The sequence below is a fragment of the Cryptotermes secundus genome, unplaced genomic scaffold (genome assembly GCF_002891405.2).
Source record: "Cryptotermes secundus unplaced genomic scaffold, Csec_1.0 scaffold61, whole genome shotgun sequence".
Classification (NCBI taxonomy): domain Eukaryota; kingdom Metazoa; phylum Arthropoda; class Insecta; order Blattodea; family Kalotermitidae; genus Cryptotermes; species Cryptotermes secundus.
This window is the reverse complement of record NW_019741299.1, coordinates 349,468-363,215: the sequence shown is the minus strand read 5'-3', so window position 1 is coordinate 363,215 and position 13,748 is coordinate 349,468. Positions and strand designations below refer to the sequence as shown.

General features: G+C 38.1%; 1 protein-coding gene across 3 annotated transcripts in view; it reads left to right on the top strand.

Moving 5' to 3' along the window:
* LOC111872657 (aminopeptidase N) overlaps positions 1-13,748 on the top strand; it is a 44,808-nt gene that overhangs the window by 22,660 nt on the left and 8,400 nt on the right. For all 3 annotated transcript variants that reach the window (XM_023866748.2, XM_023866749.2, XM_023866750.2), the window contains 4 exons: positions 3,845-4,122; positions 6,679-6,854; positions 9,540-9,713; positions 13,113-13,256. In XM_023866748.2, the coding sequence (XP_023722516.1) occupies positions 3,845-4,122; positions 6,679-6,854; positions 9,540-9,713; positions 13,113-13,256 (772 nt within the window). The remainder of the gene's footprint in view (positions 1-3,844; positions 4,123-6,678; positions 6,855-9,539; positions 9,714-13,112; positions 13,257-13,748) is intronic.

Below are 13,748 nucleotides of genomic sequence, written 5' to 3'. Positions count from 1 at the left end.
CTATTTCTGCACTTTATAATTCACTATTACACACATACTAGTCCTCTCCTGATAACGCAATTAAGACACAGGAACTACAAAAGTCTCACTTAACCTTTAACGTATGGACTTTTAAATTTGCGGCAGCTCCTACGGCCGGAATTTAAGTGGCCCTAAGTCTTTAACATTGCAAACTTTCAGAAAAAAATGCATATTTTCCGTTCTGTGCAACATTGGAATATGAACTAAAAAGAACCTGAAAGACAATAAAATTTTCTACATATACACAAAAGGGCAAGTTTTACAAATGAAAATTAAGTGTGATTATTTTGTCATGAAATGCAAAATATAATCGTTATTATATACGTTATGAATTTCTAAAGGACTTACCCGTTGTTTTTCTTCAACCTTGAATCGTGGTGGTGATGTAAATATGATGACACTATATACAATAATATTTGGTTCAGACTGTACATGGTTTGGACTGCGTCACTTCACAGTTTACACTCTGATGTGTGTGTGTGCCATTTCTCGAAGCAGTCCACCACACACAGCGCAACATCACACTTTTTACAGTAGAAAACGTGCTCCTGCTTTTCTTGTTTATAGAACAAACGGGACAACGTCTTTGTTTCGCTTTAGCTGGCCAGTGTTTTGAATGTTTCACCTCCAGTCAGCTCAGTTGGGCCCCAGATGAACTTGGCCTCCCCCGAGAAACGCCACTGGCCGTGATATTTGCCTCATGTGATTGAAGAATCAAATCAAGCACCAAAGTTTTGCGGAATTTTTTGTGCGTCATTTTTCCATCACATGACTTGTGTAACAGATATGCATTGAGAATAGTCATGTCTAGGAGGTGGAAGAATAATTTCTTCGTCCATTTCCATGTCCTCAGAGTAACGCCATAGCTGTTTACGATCCTCTCAGATTTATCCACAAAGCCCATGTGTGCATTGTAGTTGTCAATTACATGAGGTTTGATAGCATGGCCAGATTTATCTCAGAAGTTGCCTTCCAATGGAGGAGGGTGCATATTCGTCAGAACATACACATCACACTTGTCTTTCCAACAAACAACACTTAGATTCCTCTTCACTCTTGTCACAATATCCCCTTTTTTCAATTTCATCGATTTGGGCCGAATTTCTTGTGGCATTCCACACCTGTCATTGCGAACGGTGCCACACGTATTTATTTTACGCTCTAGAAGATTGTCATACAATGCAGGGGAACTGAAATAGCTGTCCATATAAAGTTTGTGTCCTGAGCCTTCTACTCTTTGAATTAGCTGGAGAACAATGCCATGGGTTGGTGTAATTTCTTCAGTTGCAAGTTGCTTTTGTTTCCCCAAATAAACAGTCATGTCATATGTATAGCCCAGAGAATCGCAAACTTGTAAATTTTTATTCCAAATCTTTTGTGTTTCTTTGGAATATACTGCTGAAAAACCACTCTTCCTTTGAACAGCACTATCACTTCATCAAGTGCAAGATGTTCCGATGGATTGTAAAGTTCACAAAATTTGCTGTTAAGATTGTTGAAAATTTTTCTAATCTTCCAGAACCTATCGTACTCTGGGTCCTCTCGATTTGGAGGAGCTTCATTCTCAAAATGCAGGAATCTCAAAATATGGAAGAAACGGTCGCGTACCATGGTGTTATGATAGAATAGAGTGTAGTACTGCTCATCTCTTGACGAATAATCTTTCAGGGTGTCCTGCTGATTGTGGCTCATTTGAATTATTATGGCCAAAAATTTTGACATTTCTTCAATTGTGACGTCAGGCGGTTGAGCAGAAGGGCCTGGAGCTTCATGGCTTGCCAAAAATTGATGAAAATATCTGTTTCTTGTACCAAGATCTGGAATATATGCTGGGAGGGAGAGGGCTCAGCATTTATATTGGGCGCAGTGGATCTGTTTATTCCACTCGGAGGACCAGTGAAATCTAGGAGCTTTGCCGAATCCCTGGGTCTTATATTGTGAAACCTGATCTCCATTCCCCCTGCCTCATTACTTGATGATGATGATGATGACATATGCTCGCGAGGTTCAATGACCTCATTGAGTTCTTCCAACTCTTCATCAGATTCATCTTCCATCAATATTTCCTCCAGTTCTTCAGCATCGAGGAGTTTTGAGTATCGGGCTCGTTTTTGAGGTTCCATCTTGGGGGAGGGGGCTTCCAGCTAAATCCTATAATTTATGATGATTGAAAAGCGAGACTGTTAGGGACACCTGTTAGGAACACTCGCAAAATTGTGATGCAGAATAATTGCAATAGCAATCGAAAAGTGCCAGTCCGCCACTGATACCGAAAGTCACAGTGACGAAGATGTCTTTACGCACAAAGTAACACTGGCTCAGTGGGTTTATACCTCTTCCGAGATACACAATAAAAATAGTATACAAAGAAATATAGGAGTCTGACGCTGACTTCCTAACTAATAACAAAATATTAGAAAATTCGCCACTGACGTCCTAACTAAGAAAACAACACTGCAAACCAATCCCTGAATGCATAACACTTCCTTGAAAGCTCTGGTAGCACTGATATGCAAGCGCCCACGAATATTTCCTCCTCTAAGATCTCAAAACAAAGCTGACTTCTATTGGCTCACCAGGTCAGAAACTGTCATATCCAAATGTAAATAGTTTCGAAACCAGTACCCTGATAAACGATTTCATTTTTCAGAGCTAACAAATAAACATCTGACATGAAGTTCATGAGTTTGTTTGGGTTTGAAACCCAAAGTCAAACTGCCAGCACTCACAGAGTAAGCATATGGCTTGCCTCTAAAAATTATAACATTCGTGGCTTGCTACTTGCTGCCAATAATTATAACATTCCGCCATTAAAGGTTAATCACACAGTCAAAATATTACACATACAGTGTTCTCTTCACAGCTGCTTACTTGCGGGTAACTCTTAACTACACTGTACTCTGCACTAATGTAAGCTAAATAGGCACAATAGATCGCTGTAGTCACAGTGCAAGGGCCAAGAAGGCCCACCCCCTATACAATGTCAGCTAAAGCAGTCATTACCAATTTGTGAACCAAAGAACATTAAACATTAAACACAGCACACAATACAGCAGACAGCACACGTAGTACAGACAAGCAGCGGCACCCACACAAGAAGACTACATTAAATAACACCTGTACAGTGTGAAAACAAGAACTAGCCGCTCCAGCACTTAGACATAGGGCGAGTAACCCTAAGAATTTTAAATTTTAAATTTAAAATTTAGTGAAAAATTTTAAAAGGTTTTAAAACATCATAACTAAAGATTTTTAGAGTGCTACTACAAGAATAACAAATTTGACGTGTGCAACATAATCTACATACCAGACATATATCAACGATGTAGACGTTGATAATACGAAGAATGTGACATTGTGTTTTTAAATGTTAAATTTTAGACTGGGTTCAGTGTGGCAACAACATTAAGAATATACACCTGATGATGGCCGATAGAGGCCGAAACATGTAGTGTAGAAAGAACAAGATCAAGGACATATAATATATATTGTTTGCACTTGGGACGGAGTTTGTATCATTTATCGTGTAGAGTGCAACAGGATGCTTAAATATAATAAAGAATTTTTTGTTAACTGAGTTTTCTCTGTATTATAATATTCTGTGTTTAATGGATATTGTCATGAATTATCCATTATTAGTGTTGTATTTATTCCTCTGTATTCATAGCCAGCTTGTTAATAGTAAACCATTGACTCACATGAGAGAGAGAGAGAGCTCAGTTTAACAATGTACAGAAATCATCAAAACTTTTACCAGAAATTATGACAAAACTCTCATCATTGAATATTATGGGTACTGGCAAAGCATTTATATTTTTCATAGGGTTCTATCGAGTCAATTATGATGAGCACAACTGGAATCTCCTAACAAATTACCTGAAGAGTGAAGATTATGAGAAGATCCCACCTGTTAATAGAGCTCAGATTTTGGATGATGCCTTGAACCTAGCCCGAGCTGGGATTCTAGAATATAGCACTGCCCTTGAACTGACTCAGTACCTGGAAGAAGAGGTGGACTATATTCCCTGGTACTCTGCGCTCAATGCCTTCTCATTCTTAAATCTCCGACTGGCAGGCACCAGCACTCATCCCCTTTTTAAGGTAAAGTAACATGATTGGCAACTAAATCATATAATTCATGTATCATATTTATAGTACAGTAGAACTTGGTTATAATGTCATCAAAGGGACCTAAAAATAGTGTCGTTATAAACGAATGTCGTAACCGAAATGGGCACTTCCACAGAAGCCTTATGTTAGTCACGTAAAAAGCTACCAAAAACTGAGTTAAAATGTTGCATTTTTTAGTGAAATACATAATTAAGTACAGACTAACGTAACATTAACGTGGAATTGCCCAAATGTGTAATATCAAAGACATATTACAGCGCTTTTCACTGACAATACACACAATATTTCACGAATCACTTTAACTTTCTCTTCAATGCTTAAAACTTTCCTTTTCATTGCCATGTTTTCGCTACTGCACTTCTCTGGGTTTAGGCAGGAACACTATAGGGTAAGTAGACAATGTGAGGTCCTGTTAGACGAGATTCTAGGAAAGGAATGCAGTTAACAACCTGCCGCGTCCTCTTGCACTATTCACGCAGTCCCACCCCACACCCTTGTTTTCGCATAAAACCCACGCTCCTCTTGCAGCCCGCGGTCGTATTCTTCCAGGACAGTCACGTCATCAAGTAGAGAAAGTGAGGGTGGGCAGACACATCATACTTTCCCACGATATCAGAGAAATTCAGGAATGAAAATGACGCTACATACGAGGTTGATGCATTTGTGCGTGTCGTACTAAGCAAGGTATAAAAAAAGTTGCTTTAGGAGGAATTAGTTCGTACCATTGAATATTTGACGCAATAGACAAGGTGTCGCAGAAACCGATGTTGCTATAACCAAGTTTTACTATATTTGAAAGTGTGCTGCTGATTTTGAGGAAGAAATTTAATTTTTTGAAATGTGAAACAGAATGCTTAAAAATGCGTATGATACAAATTTAATGCCAACTGTGGCCTTCAGCTCCCATGTGGACAGAATGAAAATATGTAATTGCTTATTTTTGCAAGTTTAAAGAAGAAAAATTCGACACAAATTGAACAAAAGAGAAGAAAGAACAGAAGCTTATTTTTCACGATACTTATTTATTTTTATATGTATATAACATAATATACAATATGATATAATTATAGAATAATAATATTATATTTATTTAAGGAGAACCATGATTTATAATATTTGTTACAGTGTGTTACAACTTGTATTCTGAAAATTAGGAAGCAGTGTTTGTAAAACAAATGTGAGCATTTATCGAGAGAACAGAAACATGTAGGACATTTAAAAAGTTCACACATTAATTATAAAGTGTGCAAGTAAAATTATATGTTCATGATACTGAACCTTCAAATGCAACATATCTCATACCTCTTTTTGTGTCTTACACTGAACTAAATTGGAAATCACTGTATTTCTAGCTTCACATTTAATGTCTTTCATATCGGTTGCACACATCTGTTTGACTCCACTACAAAGCTCGCACTGAGGTTAATCCTGTTTTCTTCTTATGCTGCAGCCCCATTTTTATGCCGGTTATATCTTCAGGAATGTTCTGAATATATCTCAAACAAAGCAGTTTTTCACTTTCTTGGAAGGAAATAGAATGAGAAAAGGAGTTATAGAGATTCTTAAAGTTCTGAGAGTGAGAGGCATTCATTAGCCAAACTATGCCAACACCACCTCACAACTTCTGTAATCCCAGAAATATATGTTATTATTTTGCTGCCCATTATACTGTATTGTGTTCTCTTTGGTGCCCCATACACGCTAATGTTCTTGCTGTGTCATGAAATTAAACTTCCAAGGATTATATTTTGAAAACTACTAAAAATATTGGATTGGATTGTAATTTAGTATATTGTAATTGTATAAACTGAAGTTTTAGTAGCTCTTATATGTAATTACAGTCCCCTGAAGATGATAGAACTCTGTCAAGACAAGTCAACTGAAGTGAACATTTTATAAAGTAGACTGAAGTATGAGTAGATACTATAGAGTTCTGACAGTGATGTATAACACACAGAGATACTGGTTTTTGGACTTTGTCCATCATCCAGATTATAAATAACTGAGAAAGAAACACAACGTTTTGGAAACTGAATCTGTTTCCATCCTCAGGTGAGGAAAGACACCTACTCTGTTGGATCCCTTAGAAAGAGCCAGCCTCAATCACTGGACAACCGATGTCACAAAACGCTAAGGCTATAAATAACTAAGAAAAACTCAACGTTTCGGAAACTGGATCTGTTTCCGTCCTCAGGTGAAGAAAGACACCTACTCTGTTGGGTTCTTTAGAAAGAGCTACCCTCAATCACTGGACAGCTGATGTCACAAAACACTAAGGGACCCAACAGAGTAGATGTCTTTCCTCACCTGAAGACGGAAACAGATCCAGTTTCCGAAACATTGCGTTTTTTCTTAGTTATATGGAACCCAGACAATGGACAGAGTCCGAAAACCCAGTAGGTCTGTGGACTAAAAGTATGTAGTCCTGTGGTTTTATTACATTGACTTATCCATGAAAAATACAGTGGTAATAATGACATTATGAAAACAGAAGTTGAATATGGATTCATGCATTTCTTTTAACAGGAATATATTTTGAAATTGATTCAACATGTTTACGAGGACCTCACATATGAGGAAAGTGATGCAGATGATCATGTGACAAAACTCCTCCGCAGCTCAATCCTTCAATGGGCATGCAATTTGGATCATGAGGACTGTGTTGAAAAGGCCAAAGGAAAATTTCACGCTTTACACGAAGGGTAATTCATAACTAATATACAGTAACATTTTACTGGGAACTGAGTACTTCCAGTACTGTGGGCAGGACATCATATGTTTTGCCATAAGGACATGCAGTAAATCCATTGCCTTTCCAGCCCCCTGTGGATAAGTATAGTTCAGACCCAAAATCTACTTCACTGACACACCATAAGGACTGAAATTTACAGATCTCTAATTAAATTTATATAGAATTAATACAACAGATGCTAGAACAATTCTTCAAGTTGTCTTCCATTTCAGTAAGGATCTTATGAAGTGATGAACACTCACAAAATGTTATGCCATAGACAGGAATCTTAACTCATGGTTAAAACTACCTCTGATTACTAGTTTCATATTTGAAAAATAGTAATTAGCAAAGTCAGCTTACATATTTTATTGAAATTTATAAAATTGATTAAAAAGTAAGAAAAATGTATGCACATGAAGATGTGTAGACACCATACACAATAAGATTCCTTTCTATTATAACATAAGGAACAAGGGGCTACAACATTTTGCAGTTCTGAAAAGAAAAAGCATGTTACCATATTGTAACATATTTGTTTTTGTTTCTTATACATTTATCAGGCTCAGAAGCAGAAACTTAGAATTTAATTAGCCTGATTACTTGATAAGATGAAAGTCACAGAGATAGTCAAGAAATTCCCCACCTTTTATGGAGGTCAAAGGTTATTACTGTGTTTAGAAGAGTCCACCATGTGGCCCTGTCCTGAGCCAGATGAACCCAGTCCATATACTTTGACGCTTCCATGCTTAAGGTCCATTTTAGCTTATGGTGTAGTTCATAAATCCTTTACATCAGTCTGTGTGTCTGTATATGTATCCCCTTACATCGCTAGGCAGTGGTTCAGTAAAAACATTACCATGGCAATAAATACACACACAACAATAGATTAAGTGTTGGATGTGTTGTTTTCTGTGTGAGTCATATCATATAAAAAACTAGATGATTAGCTCTTACCAGAACTTCTAATGAAGCAAAATTACCACTAGAATTCATATGCGGAAGCTAGTAAAGATAGGGCATGATGTGCGGTACCGAACATGGACTGAGAGAGGCCTTGTATATACATTCATGTAATAACTTGTAAAATGAAAATATATTGTACATTGTAAAAGACCCATCCTCTCACCAGAGAAGGGGCCCCACATCAACAAACCCGCAACTGTCTGACAGAAACAAGAATCTGGTCTTAAGTCCAAAATGGCTGCTTGATGCCAAGACAGACTGGCCATCAGTCGTAACATAACTTTAACTTAACTTTAACTGGAACTTCTTGCAATATTATACTCCCATCTGTGCCAGGTGTCCCAAGTGGTTTCTTACCTTCAGAATTTTTGACTAAAATATTGTCACGTGTTGGGTGTATAACGGGACAAATAATTTTACGCCTTATTTGATATAGTGAATTTTATTTCACATTCACTCTTACAATCACACAGTTTACAATCTCAACATTACTGCCATCAGCAGTGTCACAAATACTAGACTGCAAATGGTAGACTACAATTGACTGGTTGACTGCCTGGCTAACTCGTAACTACCTCGTAGCTCGAGAACTCGTAACCGGCTAGATTCTAACTGAATAGTTTTCACTGCTCCTTATTTAGCCTCGTTCCGGACGACACAGAGAACAGCCAAGTAACAGGCACCACTGTTGCCTGGCGCCATGTTGCTAGCAACGCTGTCGGGAGTTGTTTACGGTTGCATAGCAACCGCGGCATCCCTTGGCCACGTCACTGCTGGCGGGGTAGGGGAAGGGGTGTTGACTTGCCTGCTACCTTAGTAACAACAGCGATCCGATGGTGTTACGTCACTGCTGGTGGGGGGAGGGGTGTCCTGCATAGTGCAACACGTCACAATATTGTATGTATTTATGTCTCTCCCATACATGCTACATGCTCTCTCCATGTCTTCCTCTTTAGTTTGATTAACTATAGTGATAATTGGTGAAGAGACAGATTATGAAATTCTTTATTGTTAAGTATCCTCTGTCCTCTTGTTACTTCCCTTCCTATGATTCAAACATTCTTATCAGCAGTCTGTCTCAAACAGTGTCAGTCTCTGTGAGATTTAAGGTTCTTACTGTGGTAACTATGAGGAGCACTGACCTCTACAATGTGATGCTGTGTAATCAAAAAGAATTTTATTGAAGTTTTTGAAGTAATACAGCCAAACTGCTACTAGATTACATGGTGTCACATGCAAGAAGATGGTACTTTCCATCCTTGATATATGTTCTCTTCCCCCCCCCCTCCCAATGAGAGTTATACACTAAATTTCAAACCCTCACAATATGGCAGGTAAAATGATATTTTTGTATACTTTAATATTTTGTGTTTGTGGATAGGAGATGAGAAGATGTCATATTGTTAACTGAAAGCTAGCAATCATTCTCAAAATTCGGTCTCCTTTCCATGTATTTCTAAATCTAATTTTGATTTTAATAGAGGGCATTCTGGTCTGTCACGCTATTTGACATTAAATGAAGAACGGCAGTATCAAGTTCAACCAAATTGGTTTCACTTAATAATGTTGTGTACTTAATTTTGATTTGTTGCTGTTGCTCCCAACATTTTGGTAACTATCTTTATGTTATGATTATATATATCTCAGTACTGAACTTCATAAGCTAATGTGTTTGTTTTTCAAATGACAGTTCTAGCATCAAACCTAACCTGCAGAGTGTCACTTACTGTACTGCACTTCGTCATGGAGGAGAAGAGGAGTGGAATCTTCTGTGGGATAAGTACGTTAAATCAAACTTTGCTACTGAGCAGAGCCTTATCCTAGGAGTCTTAGGATGTACAGCACATCAGGAACTCATTAACGAGTAAGTTGCATGTTCCGATTGAAATGAAAAGATAAAATATTTGTGTGGTAATAGAGTTTAGGCTGGTCACGGTAGCCGAGCAGTCTAAGGCGTGTACTGTCTTCGCTCACTTGGAAACCGGGATTGTGGGTTTGAATCCCACTCAGGGCATGGATGTTTAGTTTGTGTGTGTGTGTGCGTTTTTCTGTGCTTGTGTACAGGTAGAGGCCTTGTGACAAGCTGATCACCCACCCAAGGAGTCCTATTGAATGTGTAAGATCTAGAAAACCGAAGTGAACGGAGAAGTTCATGGAGGTAGGCCTAGGCCCACTGGGGCTGTATTGCCAAGGAGAAAAAAAATAAGAGTTAGTATCCTAAGACAGGTATGTGCAGCTCTCAGACTGCAGCCATATCTTTTTGTCCTAAAATCTGCAAAGACTTTGTTTGACATTATTTGTCATAGTATGAATTCACATTCCAATATAATAGAAGAATTAGCTGCACTGTGTAGTAGAATATAATCAGACTTATAATATTGGCTGCACTGAGGAAGAGAAATGGATTGATAGCATCAACTGTTCAAGTTCTGGTACAATGCTTATATTAAGAGATCACAGACAATATGGAGAAATGATGAGAGAAAATTAATATCAGCAGAAATACTTTATGAGGGGGTCTGTAGCATACATCTTTTCAGGCCATAAAGGAACTGAAGAAATTATGAGAAAATACAAGTTTTCATCCTCCTTGACTTGAACAATCTAATTATACTAGGCAAAGAGAATGAGTTTTGAAACTCCACATTATGCCATTTTCTCCAACCCCCTGACACTACATCCCTCTTCAGCCCAAATATTCTTCTCAGCACCCTGCTCTCAAACACCCAAAGTCTATGTTGCTCCCTTAATGTCAGAGACCAAGTTTCACACCCATATAAAACCGCAGGAAAAATTATAGTGTATACTAGTTTTTACATTTTAGACAACAGGCGAGAAGACAGAATGTTCTGGACTGAATGGTAGCAAGCAGTACCTGAATTCAGTCTTCTCTTAATTTCGTGCTCAATCAAATTTTGATTTGTTACTGTCATTCCAAAATATTTGAACTGCCACGTTTTCAAAGGATCTCTTAGCTATATTTATGTCATTATTTTCCTCTGCATTCTGGTAACGAGACAGAAACATATTAGTGTACTTGGCTTTGTCTACATTTACTTCTAGACCAATCATCTTATTAGCATCAGCTAGAGTTTCTGTGTTTTTCTTTATGGTCTCTATGCCATCTTCCAGCAGATTCACATCATCAGCATAGACCACCAGCTGATGTATCTCTTTGAATTTCAGTCCAATATGGTTTTCCTGGACTTTCCTAATGACATTTTCTAAAGCAAAGTTGAAGAGCAAAGACTAGTTTAAACCTATTTAATAAAAATTAATTAAAATTTATAACCATAACTTGCACTATTGGATGAAAGTAAGTGAGTAAAGGTACCCCTGTAACAGGCCGTGGAGGCCCATAAGGTTGTGAGATGTTGAGGTTCCCACATTTTCTAGACAGTCAGCTCATAGAAGGAGGTAGGGTGGATGTCAAAACTTAAATTGGCCAGCAGTGGTTTGGTATTTTCAAACTTTGTTTGATCTTTGAAAAAAGTAACAGAGGTTGTACTAGGCTGCAGATTAATGATATATGAAGATGGACACTCCTCAAAACTTTTATAATTGACAGAAGATTTCAGCAACTGATTGGTGATCATAGAAATACAATTGGAGGGATGAATTTAAAGAACTAATATTATTACAGCACCCCCACTCTTCCTCTGTAAGATTATACACAAATCTGGAATTGAAAATATTATGAATATGGGAAAGGTTCAGATTTCCAATTGTTAGAAAATTATATTTTGCGTTAGTCTGAGCTGACTTCAAAAACAAAAGGGTAAATTTTCTGCAGTCATCTGTATGTATAAAATAACTTCACTTTCTTCAGTGAATTGCCCTGAAATTTAATAATGGCTGACCTCACTACACTTCACAATTTTAAACCATGCTCCAAATTTAGATGCAGAAAACATATTCTCAAGTAAGATTTGAGGTTTTCACGGTGGTGACTGTGAAGAAAGCAGTCTTCTGGGATGTGGCACCGTGTAGATGTGTTAACCGAAGTTTCGGAGGAACAAGCAGTCTTCTTGTACCAGTTCTCACAGTCTCTTCACTTGTGGATTTTCTTATTTTTCTTTCGTCCCTGAAGATGGAGGTGATACATTCCTCTGAAACGTCACTTAACACCACATCTACACGATGCCACACCCCAGAAGACTGCTTTCTTCAACATATTCTCACATTTCTGGTTTGATAAAACTTAATATCAGAACTTCTTGATAAGATCAAACACATTGTAACATCATCTAATTATGACTGCCACTTTATTTGTTGATGAAATTAATCTTTTAATATCGTTCATCTAAAATTGAAACTGAAACTGAAATATGACAGCACAAATATTCTACTGTTATTGAAGAGTTGCAAGACTGTCATACACATCCAAAAGTCCTTTGATTGGTGTGGAAGGAGACGAAAGGTGACACACAGACTGAGTTAATCCATTTGTCTCGGTGCTCTGGTACGTTGTCACAAAGGCATTTATGCACTTATGTCTCATATGAAAGTGCTCAATGATACATGAGAGCTGTATGCAAGAACATAATTCATTTCACTGCATTAAATGCTTCATTCATTCATCAGTAATCTGTCAGATGACAGGTCCACAGTCTCTTCCAAAACAGTTCCTCCACTTAATGCAATCTCAAGCTTTCTCCTTCCATTAAAATATCCTATTCTGTCCCCAAGGTCATCCAGCATCTTCTTACGTCTTCTTCCTCGTCTTCTATCCGCCCCTCCGGCTTGTTTTGTCTCCAGAGGAAACATCTTGCATACATGGTATCTCTGTTTTTGGAAAGAGACTATCCAGGAAAAGTGATAATATGGTAGTTTTTCCATTTGCTTTCTACATCACAGTACAACAGTCATTCAAACCACTCTGGTCACGCCTGTTGTTATATGAACTTGAACCATCTCGAGCATCATTTGCTCTGTGCTTTAAGTCGCTACTGATGACGCTGCTTCTGGCATCAGTTTTTGGTTTTTGGTGTCTCTCTTCGTCTGATGCCTACCCCTTGACCTGTCCAGCAAGGGAAGCCCTGCCAGTAGCTACGCTACTGCTGGTATAGCTCTCAGGGTCCTTGGCATACTCAAACTCACCACGATAAGTTGGAGACACCAACGAGGGGTTTAAATGCTTATGTTACATAAAAGCAAATGCTTGTAATCACAACAGCATGCATTTAAGGTTAAAGACAAGAGTTAGTCCACTGACTGAATCCAAGATATGAGACCCTTGCAGACATTCTCTTTAATATTGCAGGTATCTGAAGAAGTCAATCACAGATAATGGAGACATTCGAAGACAAGACGCAGCAAGTGTGTTCTCTGCTGTGTACTCCAACCCTCAGGGATTTCAATTTGCTTTTGACTTCCTTCGAAACAGTTATGGTGATATTGTTAACTTGTAAGTAAATAACAAAGTTGTTAGATTTTAGAGCCATATGGTAGTGACTGTTATCTTCTGGGACATGATACTGTGTAGTCTGACAGAAGTTTACTACTGTTTCTTTGAAATATACTACCACCATCATCAGGGTTCGAAAATAAGCGAGGCTATCAGCAGGAAGTAGAGTGTGTTCTGTTTGCTGATTGCTTGCTTGTTTGCTCAGCATATCTTGAATTCTGAAAATGGAGGTAGTACATTCCTCTGAAATGTTAGTAAACTTCTATCAAACTACATCCGTTTCTCATTCTCCCAAGTGACTTTCGTTGCTTAGGTTTTTCAGACAAAACTGATGTGATATATTTAAAGTTTTCATGGCAATGAAAATTAAGATTGTGAGCCTCTGTGCTCTAGTGGTCAGAGTTCCTGGCTACAGATCCTGAGGTGCAGGGTTCGATTCCTGGTGGTACCAAATTTTTTGAAAAGTGGTGGGTCTGGAACGGGGTCCACTCA